Source organism: Thalassophryne amazonica, chromosome 3 (assembly GCF_902500255.1).
Source record: "Thalassophryne amazonica chromosome 3, fThaAma1.1, whole genome shotgun sequence".
In the NCBI taxonomy this organism is placed as follows: domain Eukaryota; kingdom Metazoa; phylum Chordata; class Actinopteri; order Batrachoidiformes; family Batrachoididae; genus Thalassophryne; species Thalassophryne amazonica.
This window is the reverse complement of record NC_047105.1, coordinates 5,854,070-5,874,665: the sequence shown is the minus strand read 5'-3', so window position 1 is coordinate 5,874,665 and position 20,596 is coordinate 5,854,070. Positions and strand designations below refer to the sequence as shown.

Below are 20,596 nucleotides of genomic sequence, written 5' to 3'. Positions count from 1 at the left end.
CACAGGAACTCGCTCAGCTGAAGCAATGTTTCAATGCGCATATTAAACAAATATGTAGGACTGCTTTTTTGCATTTACGCAATATCTCTAAAATTAGAAAGGTCTTGTCTCAGAGTGATGCTGAAAAACTAATTCATGCATTTATTTCCTCTAGGCTGGACTATAGTAATTCATTATTATCAGGTTGTCCTAAAAGTTCCCTGAAAAGCCTTCAGTTAATTCAAAATGCTGCAGCTAGAGTACTAGCGGGGACTAGAAGGAGAGAGCATATCTCACCCATATTGGCCTCTCTTCATTGGCTTCCTGTTAATTCTAGAATAGAATTTAAAATTCTTCTTCTTACTTAGCTCTCAGACTGCAGGCTTACTTGTAGTTCCTAGGGTTTGTAAGAGTAGAATGGGAAGCAGAGCCTTCAGCTTTCAGGCTCCTCTCCTGTGGAACCAGCTCCCAATTCAGATCAGGGAGACAGACACCCTCTCTACTTTTAAGATTAGGCTTAAAACTTTCCTTTTTGCTAAAGCTTATAGTTAGGACTGGATCAGGTGACCCTGAACCATCCCTTAGTTATGCTGCTATAGACTTAGACTGCTGGGGGGTTCCCATGATGCACTGAGTGTTTCTTTCTCTTTTTGCTCTGTATGCACCACTCTGCATTTAATCATTAGTGATTGATCTCTGCTCCCCTCCACAGCATGTCTTTTTCCTGGTTCTCTCCCTCAGCCCCAACCAGTCCCAGCAGAAGACTGCCCCTCCCTGAGCCTGGTTCTGCTGGAGGTTTCTTCCTGTTAAAAAGGAGTTTTTCCTTCCCACTGTCGCCAAGTGCTTGCTCACAGGGGGTTGTTTTGAACATTGGGGTTTTTACGTAATTATTGTATGGCCTTGCCTTACAATATAAAGCGCCTTGGGGCAACTGTTTGTTGTGATTTGGCGCTATATAAATAAAATGGCAGAGTTTTAACTTGCACTTGTAGATGTAGCGACAAGCTGTGTTAACTGACAATGGTTTTCTGAAGTGTTCCTAAGCCCACACGGTAAGATCCTTTACAAAATGATGGCGGTTTTTAACCCTTTATCTACGGCGATGGCGCCCATGCCATATTTTCCATATGCGTATTTGTTTTACCGTAACTCTGCCATAGTTTGTCCAATCTGAATGATTCAAAGTGCATTGTTAAGCTAACACCAAGGGCTTTCCAATGATATATGGTGTATTATGGTAAACATATGCCTGTGACGTCATAACGCAGAGGAAAAACACGGAAGTTTCACACTTGTGCGCCGCTGATTCTCATTACCGTAAGTTCTCATGTAAGCCCTCAATCTGAAAAATTTCAACACTGACAGCAAGCCAAGAACCCATGCTTTCCAACAGTATGCTATATGTTGCATATATTATGGTAAAGTACATTCGGTGACTTTTGAAACGAGGCAAAAGTATGAAAAAGCGCAAAAGTGACAGAAAAGTACAGAGACAGACAGCAAACATAAATGTAGTAATTTCTGAGGAAAAGGCAGGGTGTTAGTGTCATTTGTGAAGGTGTGTGTGCGTGTTTGTGTGGGTGTGATGGCTCCATCAGCCACAAGGCACTGCCCGGTGCCAACAAGCAGAAACCCAACTTGCCAGCGATCCACAAAGGGGTGGCGTTCTTGCAAGGTGTGCAAGAGGTCAACCTGCTGGATGTGTAAACTTTGTAAAATTGGCCTCTGTCTTCAGCCAGACAGAAACTGTTGCAAACAGTACCACACTGACAATGGACTGATGTAGTTTAGATCTAATTTTGATTCTTGTTTATATATTTATATATAGTTTGACATTTTATTGTTTTATTCATATTCTATAATTCTGCACAAAATGAGTGATCAAATGAGTGATTTATTACACATTTTAATAATACAGATAATAATTGATATATTTATATATAGTTTTGCACTTTGTTGTTATTCATATTGTTTGGTTCTGCACTTTAAAATTTGTTTCTTTTTGCATATTTTTGCCTTGCAAAATGTTTACTTTTGCACTGTTTCTGCGTTGTTTCTGAGTTCTAGACACACAAAATTTATTATTTTGATTGTAAACACTTACAGCTTCCTGTTAAAAATGTGAAATCCAAACTTCCTTTACATAATCATTTTTCACTAAAAAACTGAAAAAAAATCAAGTTCGTTTTTGTGTTTTTTCTCATTTTAAATGCTAAAACTTACAAATAATGTGTATAAATAGTTAATCAGGTGTAATATAATTGAAATTCAGGTACTCTTGGAAAAGGGTACCAAAGCACACAAACATAGAACATTATTTCTTAATTTTATTGCTATAATAAAAAATTATAACCAATCGTCCATTTATAGCCTCAGTAGGTAAAGGGTTAATGCAGTTCCTCCTGAGGGATCGAAGGTCACGGGCATTCAATGTTGGTTTTCAGCCTTGCCGCTTACGTGTAGAAAGTTCTCCAGATTCTCTGAATCTTCTGATTATATTATGGACTGTAGATGATGGAATCCCTAAATTCCTTGCAATTGAACATTGAGAAACATTGTTCTTAAACTGTTGGACTATTTTTTCATGCAGTTGTTCACAAAGTGGTGATCCTCGCCCCATCTTTGCTTGTGAATGTCTGAGACATTTGGGGATGCTCCTTTTATACCCAATCATGAGTGTCCTCAGTTCCCAAATGCTTATAGAGTGTTGTTAGAAGGAAAGGTGATATAACACAGTGGTAAACATGTGCTGCAGGCATCCATTTAAAAATGAGCAAATATTTGCACAAAAACAATAAAGTTCATCAGTTTGAACATTAAATATCTTGTCTTTGTGGTGTATTCAATTGAATATAGGTTGAAGAGGATTTGAAAATCATTGTATTCTGTTTTCATTTACATTTAATACAACATCCCAACTTCATTGGAATTGGAGTTGTATATATCCCTCCGCCAAGGTTATGTTTTTGGTTGGGTCCATTTGTTTGTTGGTTGGTTGGCTGGTTTGTTAGCAGGATTACTCAGAAATCCTCAACAGATTTCAATGAGATTTTTACCAGGGGTGTATCTTGGCCTAACTTCGAAGTCATTAAATTTTGGTAATGATCCGGAACACGATCCGGATCCAGTAATTTTTTTAGGATTCTTTATCATTGCAGGATAGGGCCAATTTCAACATTTTTGCATCTAACTTCATGAAGACGGGTCACAAAGGGTGAACAAAAATTAAGTTACGACACAGCAGTAATTTAGCATTTGTTTCTCCTCACTGAATAAACTTATTAGAAAATAAAAAAAACTTGGGTAGTTCATGCAGTTTCTCTTTATAAATACATATCAATCAATCAATCAATTTTTTTATATAGCGCCAAATCACAACAAACAGTTGCGCCAAGGCGCTTTATATTGTAAGGCAAGGCCATACAATAATTATGTAAAACCCCAACGGTCAAAACGACCCCCTGTGAGCAAGCACTTGGCTACAGTGGGAAGGAAAAACTCCCTTTTAACAGGAAGAAACCTCCAGCAGAACCAGGCTCAGGGAGGGGCAGTCTTCTGCTGGGACTGGTTGGGGCTGAGGGAGAGAACCAGGAAAAAGACATGCTGTGGAGGGGAGCAGAGATCGATCACTAATGATTAAATGCAGAGTGGTGCATACAGAGCAAAAAGAGAAAGAAACAGTGCATCATGGGAACCCCCCAGCAGTCTACGTCTATAGCAGCATAACTAAGGGATGGTTCAGGGTCACCTGATCCAGCCCTAACTATAAGCTTTAGCAAAAAGGAAAGTTTTAAGCCTAATCTTAAAAGTAGAGAGGGTGTCTGTCTCCCTGATCTGAATTGGGAGCTGGTTCCACAGGAGAGGAGCCTGAAAGCTGAAGATCTAAGGGTTTACCCTCTGGGGCCAACACCATCGTATACGACGGCTGAGACCAAGCTTTACTAAATTTACTTTTTAATGATATGAGATAGAAATACTTTTTTTTGCTGAAAAGTTAACTCCATGGACTTTCGAGCCACCGTCCACCATCTTTGTACTCCTCATAGAAGCTGTGTGATGAGGTGAGCAATGTGAGTGTCCAATCAGAATTGGTTCACCATCACATGGTTTTCCAAAATTCAATCATAGGGCAGATTCACCTCACGTGACACACCAAAGATTGTTTTTAGGAGTGATGTGTTACTAGTTTATTATACTTTGCTGTGTGTTTTGAATAAATGTGTGTGGAAAATTATTGTTCCGCTTTACTTTTTCCTTTTTTATTTCTGATTGTAAACCTTTATTACACTTATAAAATACAACTATAGCATATATACAGTGAGGAAAATAAGTATTTGAACACACTGCGATTTTGCAAGTTCTCCAACTTAGAAATCATGGAGGGGTCTGAAATTTTCATCTTAGGTGCATGTCCACTGTGAGAGACAATCTAAAAAAAAAAAAATCCGCAAATCACAATGTATGATTTTTTAATAATTTATTTGTATGTTACTGCTGCAAATAAGTATTTCAACACCTGTGAAAATCAATGTTAATATTTAGTACAGTAGCCTTTGTTTGCAATTACAGAGGTCAAACGTTTCCTGTAGTTTTTCACCAGATTTGCACACACTGCAGCAGGGATTTTAGTCTACTCCTCCATACAGATCTTCTCTAGATCTTTCAGGTTTGGAGTTTCAGCTCCCTCCAAAGATTTTCTATTGAGTTCAGGTCTGGAGACTGGCCAGGCCACTCCAGGACCTTGAAATGCTTCTTACGGAGCCCCTCCTTAGTTGCCCTGGCTGTGTGTTTGGGGTCATTGTCATGCTGGAAGACCCAGCCATGACCCATCTTCAATTCTCTTACTGAGGGAAGGAGGTTGTCTGCCAAAATATCACAATACATAACCCCATCCATCCTCCCTTCAATACGGTGCAGTCGTCCTGTCTCCTTTGCAGAAGAGCACCCCCAGAGTATGATGTTTCCACCTCCATGCTTCACAGTTGGGATGGTTTTCTTGGGGTTGTTCTCATCCTCTAAACATGGTAAGTGGAGTTGATTCCAAAAAGCTCTATTTTGGTCTCATCTGACCACATGACCTTCTCCTGTGCCTCCTCTGGATCACCCAGATGGTCACTGGTGAACTTCAAATGGGCCTGGACATGTGCTTGCTTGAGCAGGGGAACCTTGCTGCCCTGCAGGATTTTAAACCATGACAGCATCATGTGTTACTAATGTAATCTTTGTGACTGTGGTCCCAGCTCTCTTCAGGTCATTGGCCAGGTCCTCCTGTGTAGTTCTGAGCTTTCTCAGAATCATCCTTACCCCACAAAGTGAGATCTTGCGTGGAATCCCAGACCGAGGGAGACTGACAGTCATCTTGTGTTTCTTCCACTTTCTAATAAATAATCATAACAGTTGTTGTCTTCTACCAAGCTGCTTGCCTGTTGTCCTGTAGTCCATCCCAGCCTTGTGCAGGTCTACAGTTTTGTGCCTGGTGTCCTTAGACAGCTTTTGGTCTTGGCTATGGTGAACAGGTTGGAGTGTGATTGATTGAGTGTGTGAACAGGTGTCTTTTATACAGGTCACAAGTTCAAACAGGTGCAATTGATACAGGTAAAGAGTGCAGAATAAGAGGGCTTCTTAAAGAAAAATTAACAGGTCTGTGTGAGCCAGAATTCTTACTGGTTGGTAGGTGTTCAAATACTTATTTGCAGCAGTAACATACAAATAAATTATTTAAAAAAATCATACATTGTGATTTCCGGATTTTATTTTATTTTTTTAGATTGTCTCTCACAGTGGACATGCACCTAACATGGAAATTTCAGACCCCTCCATGATTTCTAAGTGGGAGAACTTGCAACACCGCAGGGAGTTCAAATACTTATTTTCCTCACTGTATTTTAAAAGTACAGGTTGTCCTGAAAAAAAAGACACAACTTGATTGTGGGATGCAGGGAGAGCTGTTAATTGCAATAATAAAACATTTATGCCAGGCGAGTGAACTGTCTAAAAAATGCCCTCGGACCCCAGAGGCTTAACCACTGAATCTGAAACACGACGGTAGATGCGTGAAACGATGTGGAATAAGTCTCTTTGCCAAAGGGTATTCCATGAGATGTCAGTGACCCTATGGCCTTAGCGGAGGTTTGCGCTCTCTGAGCGCTTCTAGTTTACAAACAGATGGATTTCAAGACCTGATCTGTTTATTCCAGGAGGGGGCTAACTAGTTATCTGGTTCTAACTAGATATCTGGTTTTAACTGGTTAGAGGGATCGGCTGTTAACATGTCAACATGTGGCGGGTTTGTTGTGGTTGTTTTCTTTGGACGCTCACCTCGCCTGCAGCCATCTGATGGTTCTGTGACTTTGATGATGTCATCATGATGGAGGCTGCTGCTCCTCTTCTCACCTTGCTCCTCGCATCCTTGCGCCTCCCTGCAGCATCTTGGACTGACTGCTCCTCACCCTGTACCTCCTCGGTGCAGGACGGCTGTCTGATGCTCAGGACGGTAGCAGGTCTCGGCCTGAAGGGTGGCTGGAGGCACATTAGCTCAGTCAGGACTTTCTTTTATTTGTATTTATTTATTTATTTATTTTAACAGACGTTGATGGTGGATGCAGGCGAGCATGGAGGGTAATGATGCTTCTGATAGATTTTACTCACCTTTTCTGAAGGCTTATTAACACCTGCAGCACAACAAAGATTTGATATATTAATGAACACATTTTCAGCAAATTTCTGGAATAGATCCTATTTCGTTTGTGGGCGAGTGTGGCTAAAGGGGCGGAGATATAACATTTAAAAAGGAGTTTTTCACTTTTTAGAGTAGACGTATTTTTACCTTCATTCATAAAAACATGAGAGAACGGCCTCCACAACACCTTTAGAGTAAAGGTCCACTTTTAAAGACATTTTTTCCATATACTACTACTACTACTACTAACAATAATAATGTAGTCATATTTTTTATCTAAAATGTTTAATCATTATTACTTTGTGCTTACGTTCTACTACAATTTTGCAGTAAGTGGGATTGATGAGCCATATAAAAATGTTTACTTCATTTAACTTTTCTACATAACTAAAGTAGGATGAAGGTTAGTGAAACCAAGCGACAACACTCAAGCCCCAACCAGGAAGTGCAGTTCCTTGACTGGCCAGTTGAGACTCCAAAACAGAGCAAATTCCCATAGCAGCCCATTTTAAAACGTCCAACTTTAGAGCAGAAATAAACATGTTTACAACCTGGTACCAAAAAAATGGTTTTAGTCTCTATAGATAGTTTACTCCTCCATGACAACTGTACGACGGGGGGGTTAAGGTCTTAGTTTAAGATGTTTTAATTAATAAAATTCTGTATAATTTTGGGCGTGGTTGCTTTGAGTGACAGTGGCGCACTCCAGTGACGACGACTCCAACCATAACAGAGTCATTAGCTGCTGTGTTGTTGTTGTGTGTTTGGAGCATTTTATGACAAACACATGGAATATATGGCTTGTTGTGGTCAAACTTCCTAAAGGATCATCTGTTGCAATATTGACACTGAGTGAAACGCTTGTCTTATTTAACCCTCTGGATCTGAATGACACACCCTTGGGTCAAACGTCACATGACCTAATTAAGCAGACATAGCACACAATCTGCTCCACTCTGTCTGTTTGAATGCATGTTGAATGTGGAGACTTCAACCTCCACACCACTTTTTAAAGTTTGTTAATAGGCCAAGTATAACTTGAATTATGATTAATAATTTACATGAGGTTTTCAGGGGATTCTCATATTCGCTGCGTATTTTGCAGACAGCTGCAGCAAAATGACTCATTTCCTCCTCTTTCAGCTGGAGGAGCGAGAGGGCTGGAATGAAACAGGACTCCCTCAACAGAAGCAGGAGAGAGGGGTGTTACCATTGGTGGAAAACTCAAGAACTAACCAATCCCAATCCCCAACTTCACGTGGGTTTGATGACAACACACAGACCCCATGTGGGTGTGTGTGTGTGTGTGTGTGTGTGTGTGTGTGTGTGTGTACACATTTTACAAAAGGGACTTTTCTTCCCTGTCTCTGTCTGCAACAGTTAACAAGTAAAAAAAAAAAACAAAAAAAAAAACATGAATTTTTCTTTATCACTGGTGTAAAATATATTACCAAATAAACAATGATCCCCAATCCACGTATGCTGAGCGCAGAGAAATTGTGGTTTCATGCAGAGCGAAAAGGAGAAACGATAAGTTTTGAAAGTTGTGTGTTATTTGCCGTGCTTGGAGCGTGTTTCAGTGTGTGTGGCAGAGTGTTTTAGCATGTGTGGTTAGTGTGTTGTGTAGTTAGTTTATTTTTTAAGTGCATCAAAATAACCATGCATCTGGAGTAGCGTGTCAATTCTTTTTTTTTTAACTGCATGAAGACGATCAAACCACAGAGCGTGTCATCAGAGTCTGAACCATGATGATGAAGTGGACTTTATTGTTCTGGTCTGGACGAACGAGAGCAAGTGGATGCACCGATCTGTGCGCACAGATCAGCCCAATGGATCGGACCACACGCTTCGCTTCCATCTTCTCCAGGAATCATGTGCTTCTGCTCCAGCGCCGAGTCCTGGAGCAGAGCCGGGTGCAGACGCACACTGCCCCAGCAGTCACCAGGCTCCAGGGGCGGAAAATACAGGAGTTCAAGTACAGACTTCCCCCTCTAAAATCCAAAACACTTTTTCCTTCTTTTTCTTTTTTGGCCACTAACACAGCCAGGACAGTCTGTACCAATACCAATAAAAATGCTACAAAAACAAGGAATTAGGGAAAATACACATGGATATTGAGGTGGAATATCTGTACAAATTCTTGGAGCATCTGATGTGCATTGAACAGGAATTGTTTTTCTGAGTGGCACAAATGGAATTTGTGTGGCATCTTATTGCATGTAAACGGCCACAAAAAAACGAATGAAGTATTTCCTGCATTTTAATGTGAATTGTTGAATACTACTTTGTTTATGCTACATTTTTTTACAAATATTTAGGGCCCAAGTAGTACAAAGTCCTACAAGGACCCCATTGTAATTGTGCTGTTTATTATTATTATTATTATTATTATTATTATTATTATTCCCTTTTCAAGCCAAAATGTCAGCCCTTTCCCATGCTCAAAAACTCAACAAACTTTGCAAAGTCATCTGGCCCGATCCGTAATTCAGTATTTTGGGGGTCGCACACAAGCTCACAGCAAAATAGCGAAATGGCACCCCTACAAATTTTCAAAAAAAAACCCTCCCCATTGGGTTTTTTTTTTTAAATCATAGCTTCACCAAATTTGGTACACATATTTACCATGCTGGGATGCACAAAAACATCTCTTAACATCATGGTGAAATGTCGACAGGAAGTCAGCGATTTTGATTTTAAGTTTTGATTCAAATTTTTGCCATTTTTGGCCATTTCCTCTACTTACATTTGAACAAACTCGTCCTAGGGATTTCATCCAATCGTCAAATTTGGTACACATCTTCATGACCCCATGCTGATCAAAAGTTATCAACAGAATTTCTGTAGGTCAAAAGGCATGGCTGCTAGGGTTCGTCAAACTTTGGTGAGCATTTCGGAGCACGCGTTTCACTTTGAACAGCCTATGTCGAAGTGTGTGGCCGCTATGGCCCTGCCATTTTGATCCTTCATCATGGAACATCAAGTCATGATAACTCCTTCATGCTTTGTCTGATTGACTTGAAACTTCACATGTGATGAGGGTCAGCCCCTGAACAGAAATCACGCTGGCCCAAGGAGGCGGTGGAGCGAACACGAGGGCCCGTATATGACTGCTTGCAGTCCTAGTTTTGAAGTTTACAATTTATATTTACATTCTAAGTTATGAAAATGGTTCGTTAAAAGTATCTCTGGTTTTCAAAGTAAAAAAAAAAACCCTAACTTTCTTCTGCTTTGAATTTTATTTTATTTTTGGGGTAAATATTGGGTCACTGTTTTAATGCAGTATGTCAGAATGAAAGAAAAACTGTAAAGTCACACAGGTGAGATTATGCTGAAAGAAATGACACCAAACAAGGCAAAGTAACCAGTTTTTAAGGTAAATTATGAAGGTAAAACCAAAAATGCCCAAAAATAGCCAAGACTCCAGAGTGTTAATGTTGTATGCTAACAATGTTAGCACTTTTAACAGCTGTCAGTAGGTGCGCTTAATCTCAGTAAATTCACGACAGGACAAATGCATTTCGACACTCTGTTGAGGCCCCATGGACAACAGCATTAAACTCTAGTGCCTAAAACTGTTGTGAATATATTCTCTGGGTTTATAGACGTTATTGTATTTGTGTTTGTTAAATTCCATGCATCTTAAATGTCGCAGCAGACATGGATTACCTGGAATTTTGTTTTGGAAAGATTTCAAGGCCTCTACTGCCATCTACTGGCCAGTAGTGTTCATGGCAGTCCATGGCAGTATTCGTCCTGAAGATGAGCAGACACCGTATATTTTTAATCACAAGTTAAGTTTTTTCAAACTTAATTTACAAAAACTCTCGATGGGAGACAAAGTTTAAAAACAAAACGACAAAAAAAAAAAACATTACAAGACAGCTCTGCGGTGTTTGCACATAGACAGTGTGAGCGGTAGGATGCTTGTTGCCCCTCACTCAGCAGTAAACCCTCACGATGGCCGACCAGAATAATATCAAACAGGTTTGATTTTCATTCGACCATACGATCAGCAATCAGGAGGTGGTCGTGAGATGTTAAACGGAGCTTGTTACTCCATGTACACTAAACGATGCAGGACGCGTGATTAAACTGAAACTCGGTCCAAAAAATTATCACATGAATGATAAATCATCTGAACATTCTCACATTCTCTCCACATGCAAAACATGTTGTGATGACACTTCCAGGGCTTGGTAAAAATGCCTGTTTTTACAAATAAAAAATGGAATATTTTACAAAAGCACATCTGTAAACACCAACACACGACACACATCACATTAATGTGTTGGTTTACATAGTGAATGACTGAACCAATCAGTGTTTAGCAGAGGTACATTTTACCCAGAATCCTTTGCAATCTGTCTGTGTTTGTTACAAAACCTCAGAATTAGTGCATTATTCAACATTAAAAGATATATATTTTAACTTTGTACAAATGACAGAATTTACATTAATGGAGTTATTCTATCAGTATTCATTTTATTTATACACCAAACCATAAGTCAGTATGACTTTATTTTCCAAGACCTCGGCCTAACCGGAGCGTTGGGCTTGGTATCTGCTCTCAACTTGCCTCTGCACTGTAAGCCGTGTAGTAAATAAGAATTTCCAGCAGGAGGCAGGATGTTTAAACATAGAAGTGTGGGCTCATTGTTTGGGTCTGCTGTCGCTTTGATGTTTCCAGAAGCGATGGTGGTGTTAAAACTCAAATTCAGTTTATTAGTAGTTGCAAATATACTAGAAACAATACTGGAATTTATCGGTTATATGTAACTTACGATACATTTTTGGGTGGTTTATCAGTTTCTCTTTATCAAAGATAACTTTTCAGTTATCTGATTATCTGTTATCGAAGTTAATTTTTTGGTTATCTGTGCCCACCACTGACGATTACTGAGGAAATATGCAGCTGATGACATTACTGTCCACACCAAAGCAAACCATCAAGAGAACCACCTTCTCAAAAATAACGATTTAATAAACACCCGAACTGAGGTTAGTCTGTTAACTTCTGCTTCGTACTCAGGAGGTGGGTGTGTTTAGCATTTTCCGTCACACACGGTGCCACCCACACTCCATCCCTTCATGCACTAATGAGTTCATCATAAATCAGTGGAGGCGAGGCTGTCAACATGGCAATGCCTAGAAAAGGGGTCATTTCGGCTGTTCCAGGTCTCCACATAAAACCCATGGGTGACGTCACGCAGGCAATGTCCAGTATATTGTGTGTGTGTATTATATATATATGGGTGAAACTAAAGCTTGAATAGATGTTACATTTTAGTGAAGTAACTAAGGGGGCGGAGCTATGAAGTCTTAAAAGCTGGTGTGCTGTGGATCTTGGGGCAGGTATTGTACTCTAACAAGTGCCCTCATTGTTGAAAGTTAAGTTCTTCTTACCATGACGAAGGAAAAACAGGCGAGGTTTTCCATTTTCCAGCTCAAACAGCAGCCCGTCTCTGTCCACAGTGAAGAAAATAACAGAATATATCACAAAAACATAATAAAGAGATATCTGTTCATGATATAATGGATATAAAAGCATGATGAATGCATGTGTCTGCATATTGTGGAGAGGGGACATCACTGTCTTGGATAACCTCTACTTTTTTATTATACAATTATATTATACAATTATTAGACAATTTGTTCAAATACAGATGACACCCAGCAAAATCATCACAAGTTCATCTTGTTCATCATGAGTGGGGGTTAGTTGGAGTGTGAGATCAATAGAAGGATTTGGGCCATGTCTGATGATGTAGGAACGTTGTAACAGACTGTGGTGAAAAAGGAGCTGGGCCAGAAGGTGAGACTCAATTTACGCTCCTATCCTCACCTATGGTCATGAACTTTGGCTGACTGAACGAATAAGGCTGGGGATGCAAGTGGCAGAAATGAGATTCCTCCATCTAGTATCTGGACTCCAGGACAGGGTGAGAAGTTTGAATATCCAGGAGAGACTTGGAGTACAGCAGCTGCTTCTCACAGTGAAAGGAGCCAACTGAGGTTGTTCAGGCATCTGATCAGGGTGCCACCTGGTCGTCTCCCAAGGGAGGTCTTCCAGGCACATCCAACTGGGAGGAGACCCTGGGGAAGACCTAGGACACACTGTAGGGATTGTATTTCTCAGATGGCTTGGAAAAGCTTCAGGATCCCCCAGGAAGAGTTAGAGGACTTGGCCAAGGATAGGGAAGCTTAGGAGAAACTGCCTGATTGGCTGTCATTTCAACTTGAATCCGGAAAAGCAGCAGAAGACGAATAAATGAATAAACTTGGTCCATCCTCAGTTTAAAATCACTTTACCTCAAATTTAGGCACTTTCTCGATTAAACAAGATTTTAAAATGTTTTAAACTGGTGTAAAGCCCGTTTAAACTGTATATTAGACATTGTAAAACCACATCTTGCCAGATTTAAATAGATTTAAAGGGCCCCTGCCAGGCCATGACATTTTAACACTCAACAAAAATATAAACGCAACACTTTTGGTTTTGCTCCCATTTTGTATGAGATGAACTCAAAGATCTAAAACTTTTTCCACATACACAATATCACCATTTCCCTCAAATATTGTTCACAAACCAGTCTAAATCTGTGATAGTGAGCACTTCTCCTTTGCTGAGATAATCCATCCCACCTCACAGGTGTGCCATATCAGGATGCTGATTAGATACCATGATTAGTGCACGGGTGTGCCTTAGACTGCCCACAATAAAAGGCCACTCTGAAAGGTGCAGTTTTGTTTTATTGGGGGGGATACCAGTCAGTATCTGGTGTGACCACCATTTGCCTCATGCAGTGCAACACATCTCCTTCGCATAGAGTTGATCAGGTTGTCAATTGTGGCCTGTGGAATGTTGGTCCACTCCTCTTCAATGGCTGTGCGAAGTTGCTGGATATTGGCAGGAACTGGTACACGCTGTCATATACGCCAGTCCAGAGCATCCCAAACATGCTCAATGGGTGACATGTCCGGTGAGTATGCCGGCCATGCAAGAACTGGGACATTTTCAGCTTCCAAGAATTGTGTACAGATCCTTGCAACATGGGGCCGTGCATTATCCTGCTGCAACATGAGGTGATGTTCTTGGATGTATGGCACAACAATGGGCCTCAGGATCTCGTCACGGTATCTCTGTGCATTCAAAATGCCATCAATAAAATGCACCTGTGTTCTTCATCCATAACAGACGCCTGCCCATACCATAACCCCACCGCCACCATGGGCCACTCGATCCACAACATTGACATCAGAAAACCGCTCACCCACACGACGCCACACACGCTGTCTGCCATCTGCCCTGAACAGTGTGAACCAGGATTCATCCGTGAAGAGAACACCTCTCCAACGTGCCAAACGCCAGCGAATGTGAGCATTTGCCCACTCAAGTCGGTTACGATGACAAACTGGAGTCAGGTCGAGACCCTGATGAGGAAGATGAGCATGCAGATGAGCTTCCCTGAGACGGTTTCTGACAGTTTGTGCAGAAATTCTTTGGTTATGTAAACCAACTGTTTCAGCAGCTGTCCGAGTGGCTGGTCTCAGACGATCTTGGAGGTGAACATGCTGGATGTGGAGGTCCTGGGCTGGTGTGGTTACACGTGGTCTGCGGTTGTGAGGCTGGTTGGATGTACTGTCAAATTCTCTGAAACGCCTTTGGAGACGGCTTATGGTAGAGAAATGAACATTCAATACACGAGCAACAGCTCTGGTTGACATTCCTGCTGTCAGCATGCCAATTGCACGCTCCCTCAAATCTTGCGACATCTGTGGCATTGTGCTGTGTGATAAAACTGCACCTTTCAGAGTGGCCTTTTATTGTGGGCAGTCTAAGGCACACCTGTGCACTAATCATGGTGTCTAATCAGCATCTTGATATGGCACACCTGTGAGGTGGGATGGATTATCTCAGCAAAGGAGAAGTGCTCACTATCACAGATTTAGACTGGTTTGTGAACAATATTTGAGGAAAATGGTGATATTGTGTATGTGGAAAAAGTTTTAGATCTTTGAGTTCATCTCATACAAAATGGGAGCAAAACCAAAAGTGTTGCGTTTATATTTTTGTTGAGTGTACATATTCTTGAATAAAAAAGCTTTTTCCACATGTCTTTTTTTTTTACCTTAAAATTACACTGAACAAGGATTTAGACATTTCGTTATCCATTTGAGAATTTGTATTTACCACCTCCGAGCTTGACCTACTTTTCGCTGCAACAGATACAACGTCATGCGGGTAAAGGTGTCGAAGCGAGGATCTGTTTACCAACATGGCAGACATGAACAGCGAAGATACAGTAAGCAATTACAGCGAAGATTTAAGTGACATATCGTTTTTGAAGATGACTAAATTTCTGATGAACGAAGCGACAGTGAAGATAATGAGGGACTCCAACCGTATATGTTCAAGCCGTACGCGACAGAAGACGAGCATGAAGCAGAGGTGTCGGGATGACGACAACAACAACGAAGGCGCTGTCGAGGAGGATATAAGCCGCTTACAAAACCCAGAATGGTTTGTTCGCCCACCACCTTTTCTTATAAATGAACATTTATTCCTGGGTAATAGACAGCTCCACCTGCATTTTGATCCATTTTGACCTGGACTGGGGTGTGTTTGTATGTGTCTAAAAAATTATTTCAGCAGCACAGCGTGTCACATTTAGTACTAGGCTAATATCTACCCCTTGATTCCCAATGGGACCTGTACACACCAAGCTACATTCAATAGTAGCCTAATTCTTTTAATAGTAAGCTGATAATTTCTTAGGCCGTACATATGAGGTATTTGTTCAATTTTTTTCTGGACTAGGCTTAAGCTCAGGAGTTTGTTCTAAAATCACTGAAAACAAAGTTTCTGTACATTCTGTATATATTTAGTCATTGATAAGTCAGTTTCTTGTGATTGCTAATTCTTCACATTTTATTCAAAGCAAATTATTGCAAATCTTTATCTGAAAAGCTGTAGACCCACGACATGGGAAAAAAGATTGCTAAATAAAAGAAAATTTTACTTCTATATCTGTTGTCAAATTTTATCAGGCATTTTATTCAAGAAAAAAAGAATATGCTAAATGGAGACTTTCCTGTCTAAAATACACAAATCATAAACTGTATCACATCTAATCTACTTTGAATGAACAGACATCTGAACAAAAAACAGGCTGTTCAGTTAACATGCATATGTATATTTGGAAAACACAAAAATGTCAATGTTCTGTTTTTTTTTCTTCTTCAGGTGCTCGTGAACACAATCAGCCGATGACACTCGTGATCGAGTTTTGCTATTGCAAGGAAATTTCTGCAGTCTTGGCGGCAGATGCAACGTGGTGACGAAAATCCTCAATATGTCACACAGCTGGCGAGTTTCTCGATTGTGTGTTTGGATGCAGATGTCCTCAGAGTGGCACACTATGCCTACATGATGCTCCACAGTACAAGTCAGCACATGAAATAGCTAGAAAGTATCATTTACATGGTTTATAGAAAAAAGTAAAAAAAAAATTGAAATACAAAAATAATGAACTGTTGTTTTGAACATAAATCCATGCTGCAGAAAGCATCGCCATATCGCATATCAGCAATTTGTGCGGTTGTGCCGGGGACACTTGGGAAGGCACAGAAGGGTGCCACTACCAGCTTGTGTTGTATTCAAAATGAGTACTTTTCCATCACCATCATCCGACTACACTGGCTTCCAGTTTCCTCCTCTGGAGTGAGGGGTCAGGCTCATCGGTGGTACCTGGTCCACTTGGCAGCATCAGCCTCAGCTTTGTCCATTCACGTTGGCTGCTCAGTGAAGGAGGATCACTGGTGGGGATTTCTGCTCGGTTTGGTGTTTTGCAGTTCTGAAGAACCTCTTTTGCTGTTGCTCACATAGACTGAAAAAAATGTTTTTTAACAAATTGTAACACACTTCCTATTTGAAAGAAACAATGTTAAAATTATGTGAAATTATGTGAAATTGTATTTTTATTCATTTTATCATGCTATATAAAAATATACAAATAACAATCTTTGTTTTTTTTTTTTCTCATTTTGCACGTACCAAATGTTTCTCAAACTTTCTCACTGTGAATCCTTTTCCACTTAGGAAAGTATATTCTGAACCTTGGTCTCTCTTGGTTTGTCTGCTTTTGTTGTCTCCCTGCATTTTTATTAAAATGAAGAGTTGCCACCAAAGTCCTAAAACAGAAAGAAGTTAAAACAAAACAAAAAATACTTTCTATAAATACATTTTTAAAAATGCTGTTTGAAAGTTAGGGTGTTACTGAGATAACATAGACAGCTTGGCTGCAAAGCTTACCCTGATATGAGAAGGAATAGGTTTTTGGTGCAAAATGGTTCAGCAGACTGTGAAATGCCTCAAGTCTGTTCTTGGCCCGACACCTGCCTGATGTCATTCAGAAGCCCCCTTTGTAAGTATAACCTTCTGTTGTGAAAGTGTAGTGACAAGGACCCACAACAGGGGGCGCAAATGAACGGTCAATAGATGAGCCAAAAAGTAATTTAATGTTGTAAAATGTGCACAACGAAATACAGACAATCTCAGAATATGATTACAGTCAATCCACAAAGGTGACGTGTGGGCAGGCTCGAGGATAGAAGACGTCTGTCCTGAGAAGAGCCGGAACCACACGATTTCCGCCACCACCAAACCTGGTGAATACTGGAGCCGGCAAGTCCCGAATTCCCAGGTGATCACCGTCCCCGACTGTCGGATCTGGTACTGCTGGCAAGAACAAAGACAGTCAAGTGTAGGTGTGTGCACACCCAGTAACAATAACGGTGGGATTGCCACCTCCACCTCTCACTCTATAACTTGCAGAGTACTGTAGTGATTCCTCAGGGGAAAAGAGTGCCTTCTAGCGCTCTCTCAGCTTCCACCGACAGAGGTACCGGTACTCCTGCAAACACTCACAATATACAAATAATATTGTAACACAAAACGGCTGAGGATATTACCTCCAATGAAGTATGATATCTCGGCGATGAGGTGGAGATGACGTCTGGGTTTTATGGAGTGAGATGATGAAGAATGAGTGACAGCTGTCAGGAAGTAATGAGTAACAGCTGTCACTCCCGGCTGTGTCCGTGGCGGCAGCGCCCTCTTGTGCCTGAAGCCCGCACTTCAGGCAGGGCGCCCTCTGGTGGTGGGCCAGCAGTACCTCCTCTTCTGGCGGCCCACACAACAGGACCCCCCCCTCAACGGGCGCCTCCTGGCGCCCGACCAGGTTTATCGGGGTGTCGGCGGTAGAAGTCGGCCAGGAGGGCAGGATCCAGGATGAAGCTCCTCTTCACCCAGGAGCGTTCTTCGGGTCCATACTCCTCCCAGTCCACCGAATATTGGAACCCCCGGCACATTCGATGGACGTCCAGGAGCCGGCGCACTGTCCAATGATCCGGGCAGGAGGCGGCACCGGACCAGGAGCACAGAGGGGTGAGGTGTGGTGAGGTTTGATCCTTGAAACATGGAAGACCGGGTGGATCCGCAGTGAAGCTGGGAGCTGGAGCTTCACTGCGGCAGGGCTGAGGACCTTGAGGATACGAAATGGGCCGATGAACCTGTCCATCAGTTTAGGAGACTGTACTTGTAGGAGGATGTCCTTCGTTGACAACCACACCTCCTGCCCGGGCTGGTATGCAGGGGCCGGGGACCGCCAGCGGTCTGCATGGGTCTTGGCCCTCGTCCGGGCTTTCAACAAAGCAGAACGGGCGGTGCGCCACACCCGACGGCACCTCCGAAGATGGGCCCGGACCGAGGGCACACCGACCTCTCCCTCCACCACGGGAAATAATGGGGGCAGGTACCCCAAACACACCTTAAACGGGGAGAGGCCGGTGGCAGAAGACACCTGGCTGTTATGCACATACTCGATCCAGGCCAGATGGTTACTCCAGGCCGTCGGGTGCGCGGATGTTACGCAGCGGAGGGTCTGTTCCAGCTCCTGGTTGGCCCGCTCTGTCTGTCCGTTCGTCTGTGGATGGTACCCGGACGAGAGGCTCACGGTGGCCCCCAGTTCCCTGCAGAAGCTCCTCCAGACGTGTGAGGAGAACTGGGGACCACGATCAGAGACGATGTCGGTGGGTATCCCATGCAGACGGACGACGTGGTGGACCAGGAGGTCTGCTGTCTCCTGGGCTGTTGGGAGCTTCGGGAGGGCCACGAAGTGGGCCGCCTTGGAGAATCGGTCCACTATCGTGAAGATGGTGGTGTTGCCCTGGGACGGCGGGAGGCCCGTGACGAAATCCAGGCCGATGTGGGACCAGGGGCGATGAGGCACAGGTAACGGCTGGAGAAGTCCTTGGGACCTTTTACGGTCTGCCTTGCCCCTGGCACAGGTGGTGCAGGCCTGGATATACTCCCGGACGTCGGCCTCCATAGACGCCCACCAGAAGCGCTGCCGAACAACTGCCACGGTCCTTCGCACCCCTGGATGACAGGAGAGCTTGGAACCGTGACAGAAGTCCAAGACTGCAGCTCTGGCCTCTGGTGGGACGTACAAACGGTTCTTCGGACCTGTTCCTGGGTCCGGGCTCCGTGCCAGGGCCTCCCGGACGATCTTCTCCACGTCCCAGGTGAGGGTGGCCACGATAGTGGACTCCGGCAGGATGGGCTCCGGTGGATCCGACAGTGCAGTTTTGACCTCCTCTTCGTGTACCCGGGACAAGGCATCCGACCTCTGGTTCTTGGTCCCGGGGCGATAGGTGATCCGGAAGTCAAAACGCCCGAAGAACAGTGACCAGCAGGCTTGCCTGGGGTTCAGCCGTTTGGCGGTCCTGATATACTCCAGGTTCCGATGGTCAGTGAAAACCGTGAACGGCACAGACGCTCCTTCCAACAGGTGTCTCCACTCCTCAAGAGCCTCTTTCACCGCAAGGAGTTCTCGATTGCCGACGTCATAGTTCCGTTCAGCCGGGGTCAACCTGCGTGTAAAGTAGGCACACGGGTGAAGAACCTTATCGGTCTCTCCGCTCTGGGACAGCACAGCTCCTATCCCTGAATCAGAGGTGTCCACTTCAACCACGAACTGGCGGCTAGGGTCGGGCTGCACCAAAACTGGCGCAGTAGAGAACCGTCGTTTCAACTCCTTGAACGCGGCTTCGCACCGATCCGACCAGGTGAAGGGGACTTTTGGAGAGGTCAGGGCTGTCAGGGGGCTAACTACCTGACTGTAGCCTTTAATGAACCTCCTATAGAAATTAGCGAAACCGAGGAACTGTTGCAGCTTCCTACGGCTTGTTGGTTGGGGACAATCTCTCACCGCCGCAACCTTGGCCGGATCAGGGGCGACGGAGTTAGAGGAGATGATAAACCCCAGGAAGGACAAAGACGTGCGGTGAAACTCGCACTTCTCGCCCTTCACAAACAGTCGGTTCTCTAACAACCGCTGCAGGACCTGACGTACATGCTGGACATGGGTCTCAGGATCCGGAGAAAAGATGAGAATATCGTCCAGATATACGAAGACGAATCGGTGCAGGAAGTCCCACAAGACGTCGTTAACCAAGGCTTGGAACGTCGCGGGGGCGTTGGTGAGGCCGAACGGCATGACCAGGTACTCAAAGTGACCTAACGGGGTGTTAAATGCCGTCTTCCATTCGTCTCCCTTCCGGATCCGAACCAGGTGATACGCATTTCTAAGATCCAGCTTAGTAAAGATTTTGGCTCCATGCAGGGGGGTGAACACGGAATCCAACAATGGCAACGGGTATCGATTGCGAACCGTAATCTCATTCAGCCCCCTGTAATCAATGCATGGACGGAGTCCGCCATCTTTCTTGCCCACAAAAAAGAAACCTGCCCCCATCGGGGAGGTGGAGTTCCGGATCAGCCCGGCAGCTAATGAGTCCCGGATGTAGGTCTCCATTGATTCGCGCTCAGGTCGTGAGAGGTTGTACAGCCTGCTGGACGGGAACTCAGCGCCT

At 43.2% G+C, this 20,596-nt stretch overlaps 1 protein-coding gene across 2 annotated transcripts in view; it reads right to left on the bottom strand.

The window, feature by feature from the left end:
* The window catches only part of ccdc66 (coiled-coil domain containing 66), a 92,009-nt gene that overhangs the window by 45,795 nt on the left and 25,618 nt on the right, over positions 1-20,596 (bottom strand). For both annotated transcript variants that reach the window (XM_034165190.1, XM_034165191.1), the window contains exons 2-4: positions 12,065-12,123; positions 6,628-6,650; positions 6,298-6,498 (exon numbers count right to left, since the gene is read on the bottom strand). In XM_034165190.1, coding sequence (XP_034021081.1) covers positions 6,298-6,498; positions 6,628-6,650; positions 12,065-12,123 — 283 coding nt within the window. The remainder of the gene's footprint in view (positions 1-6,297; positions 6,499-6,627; positions 6,651-12,064; positions 12,124-20,596) is intronic.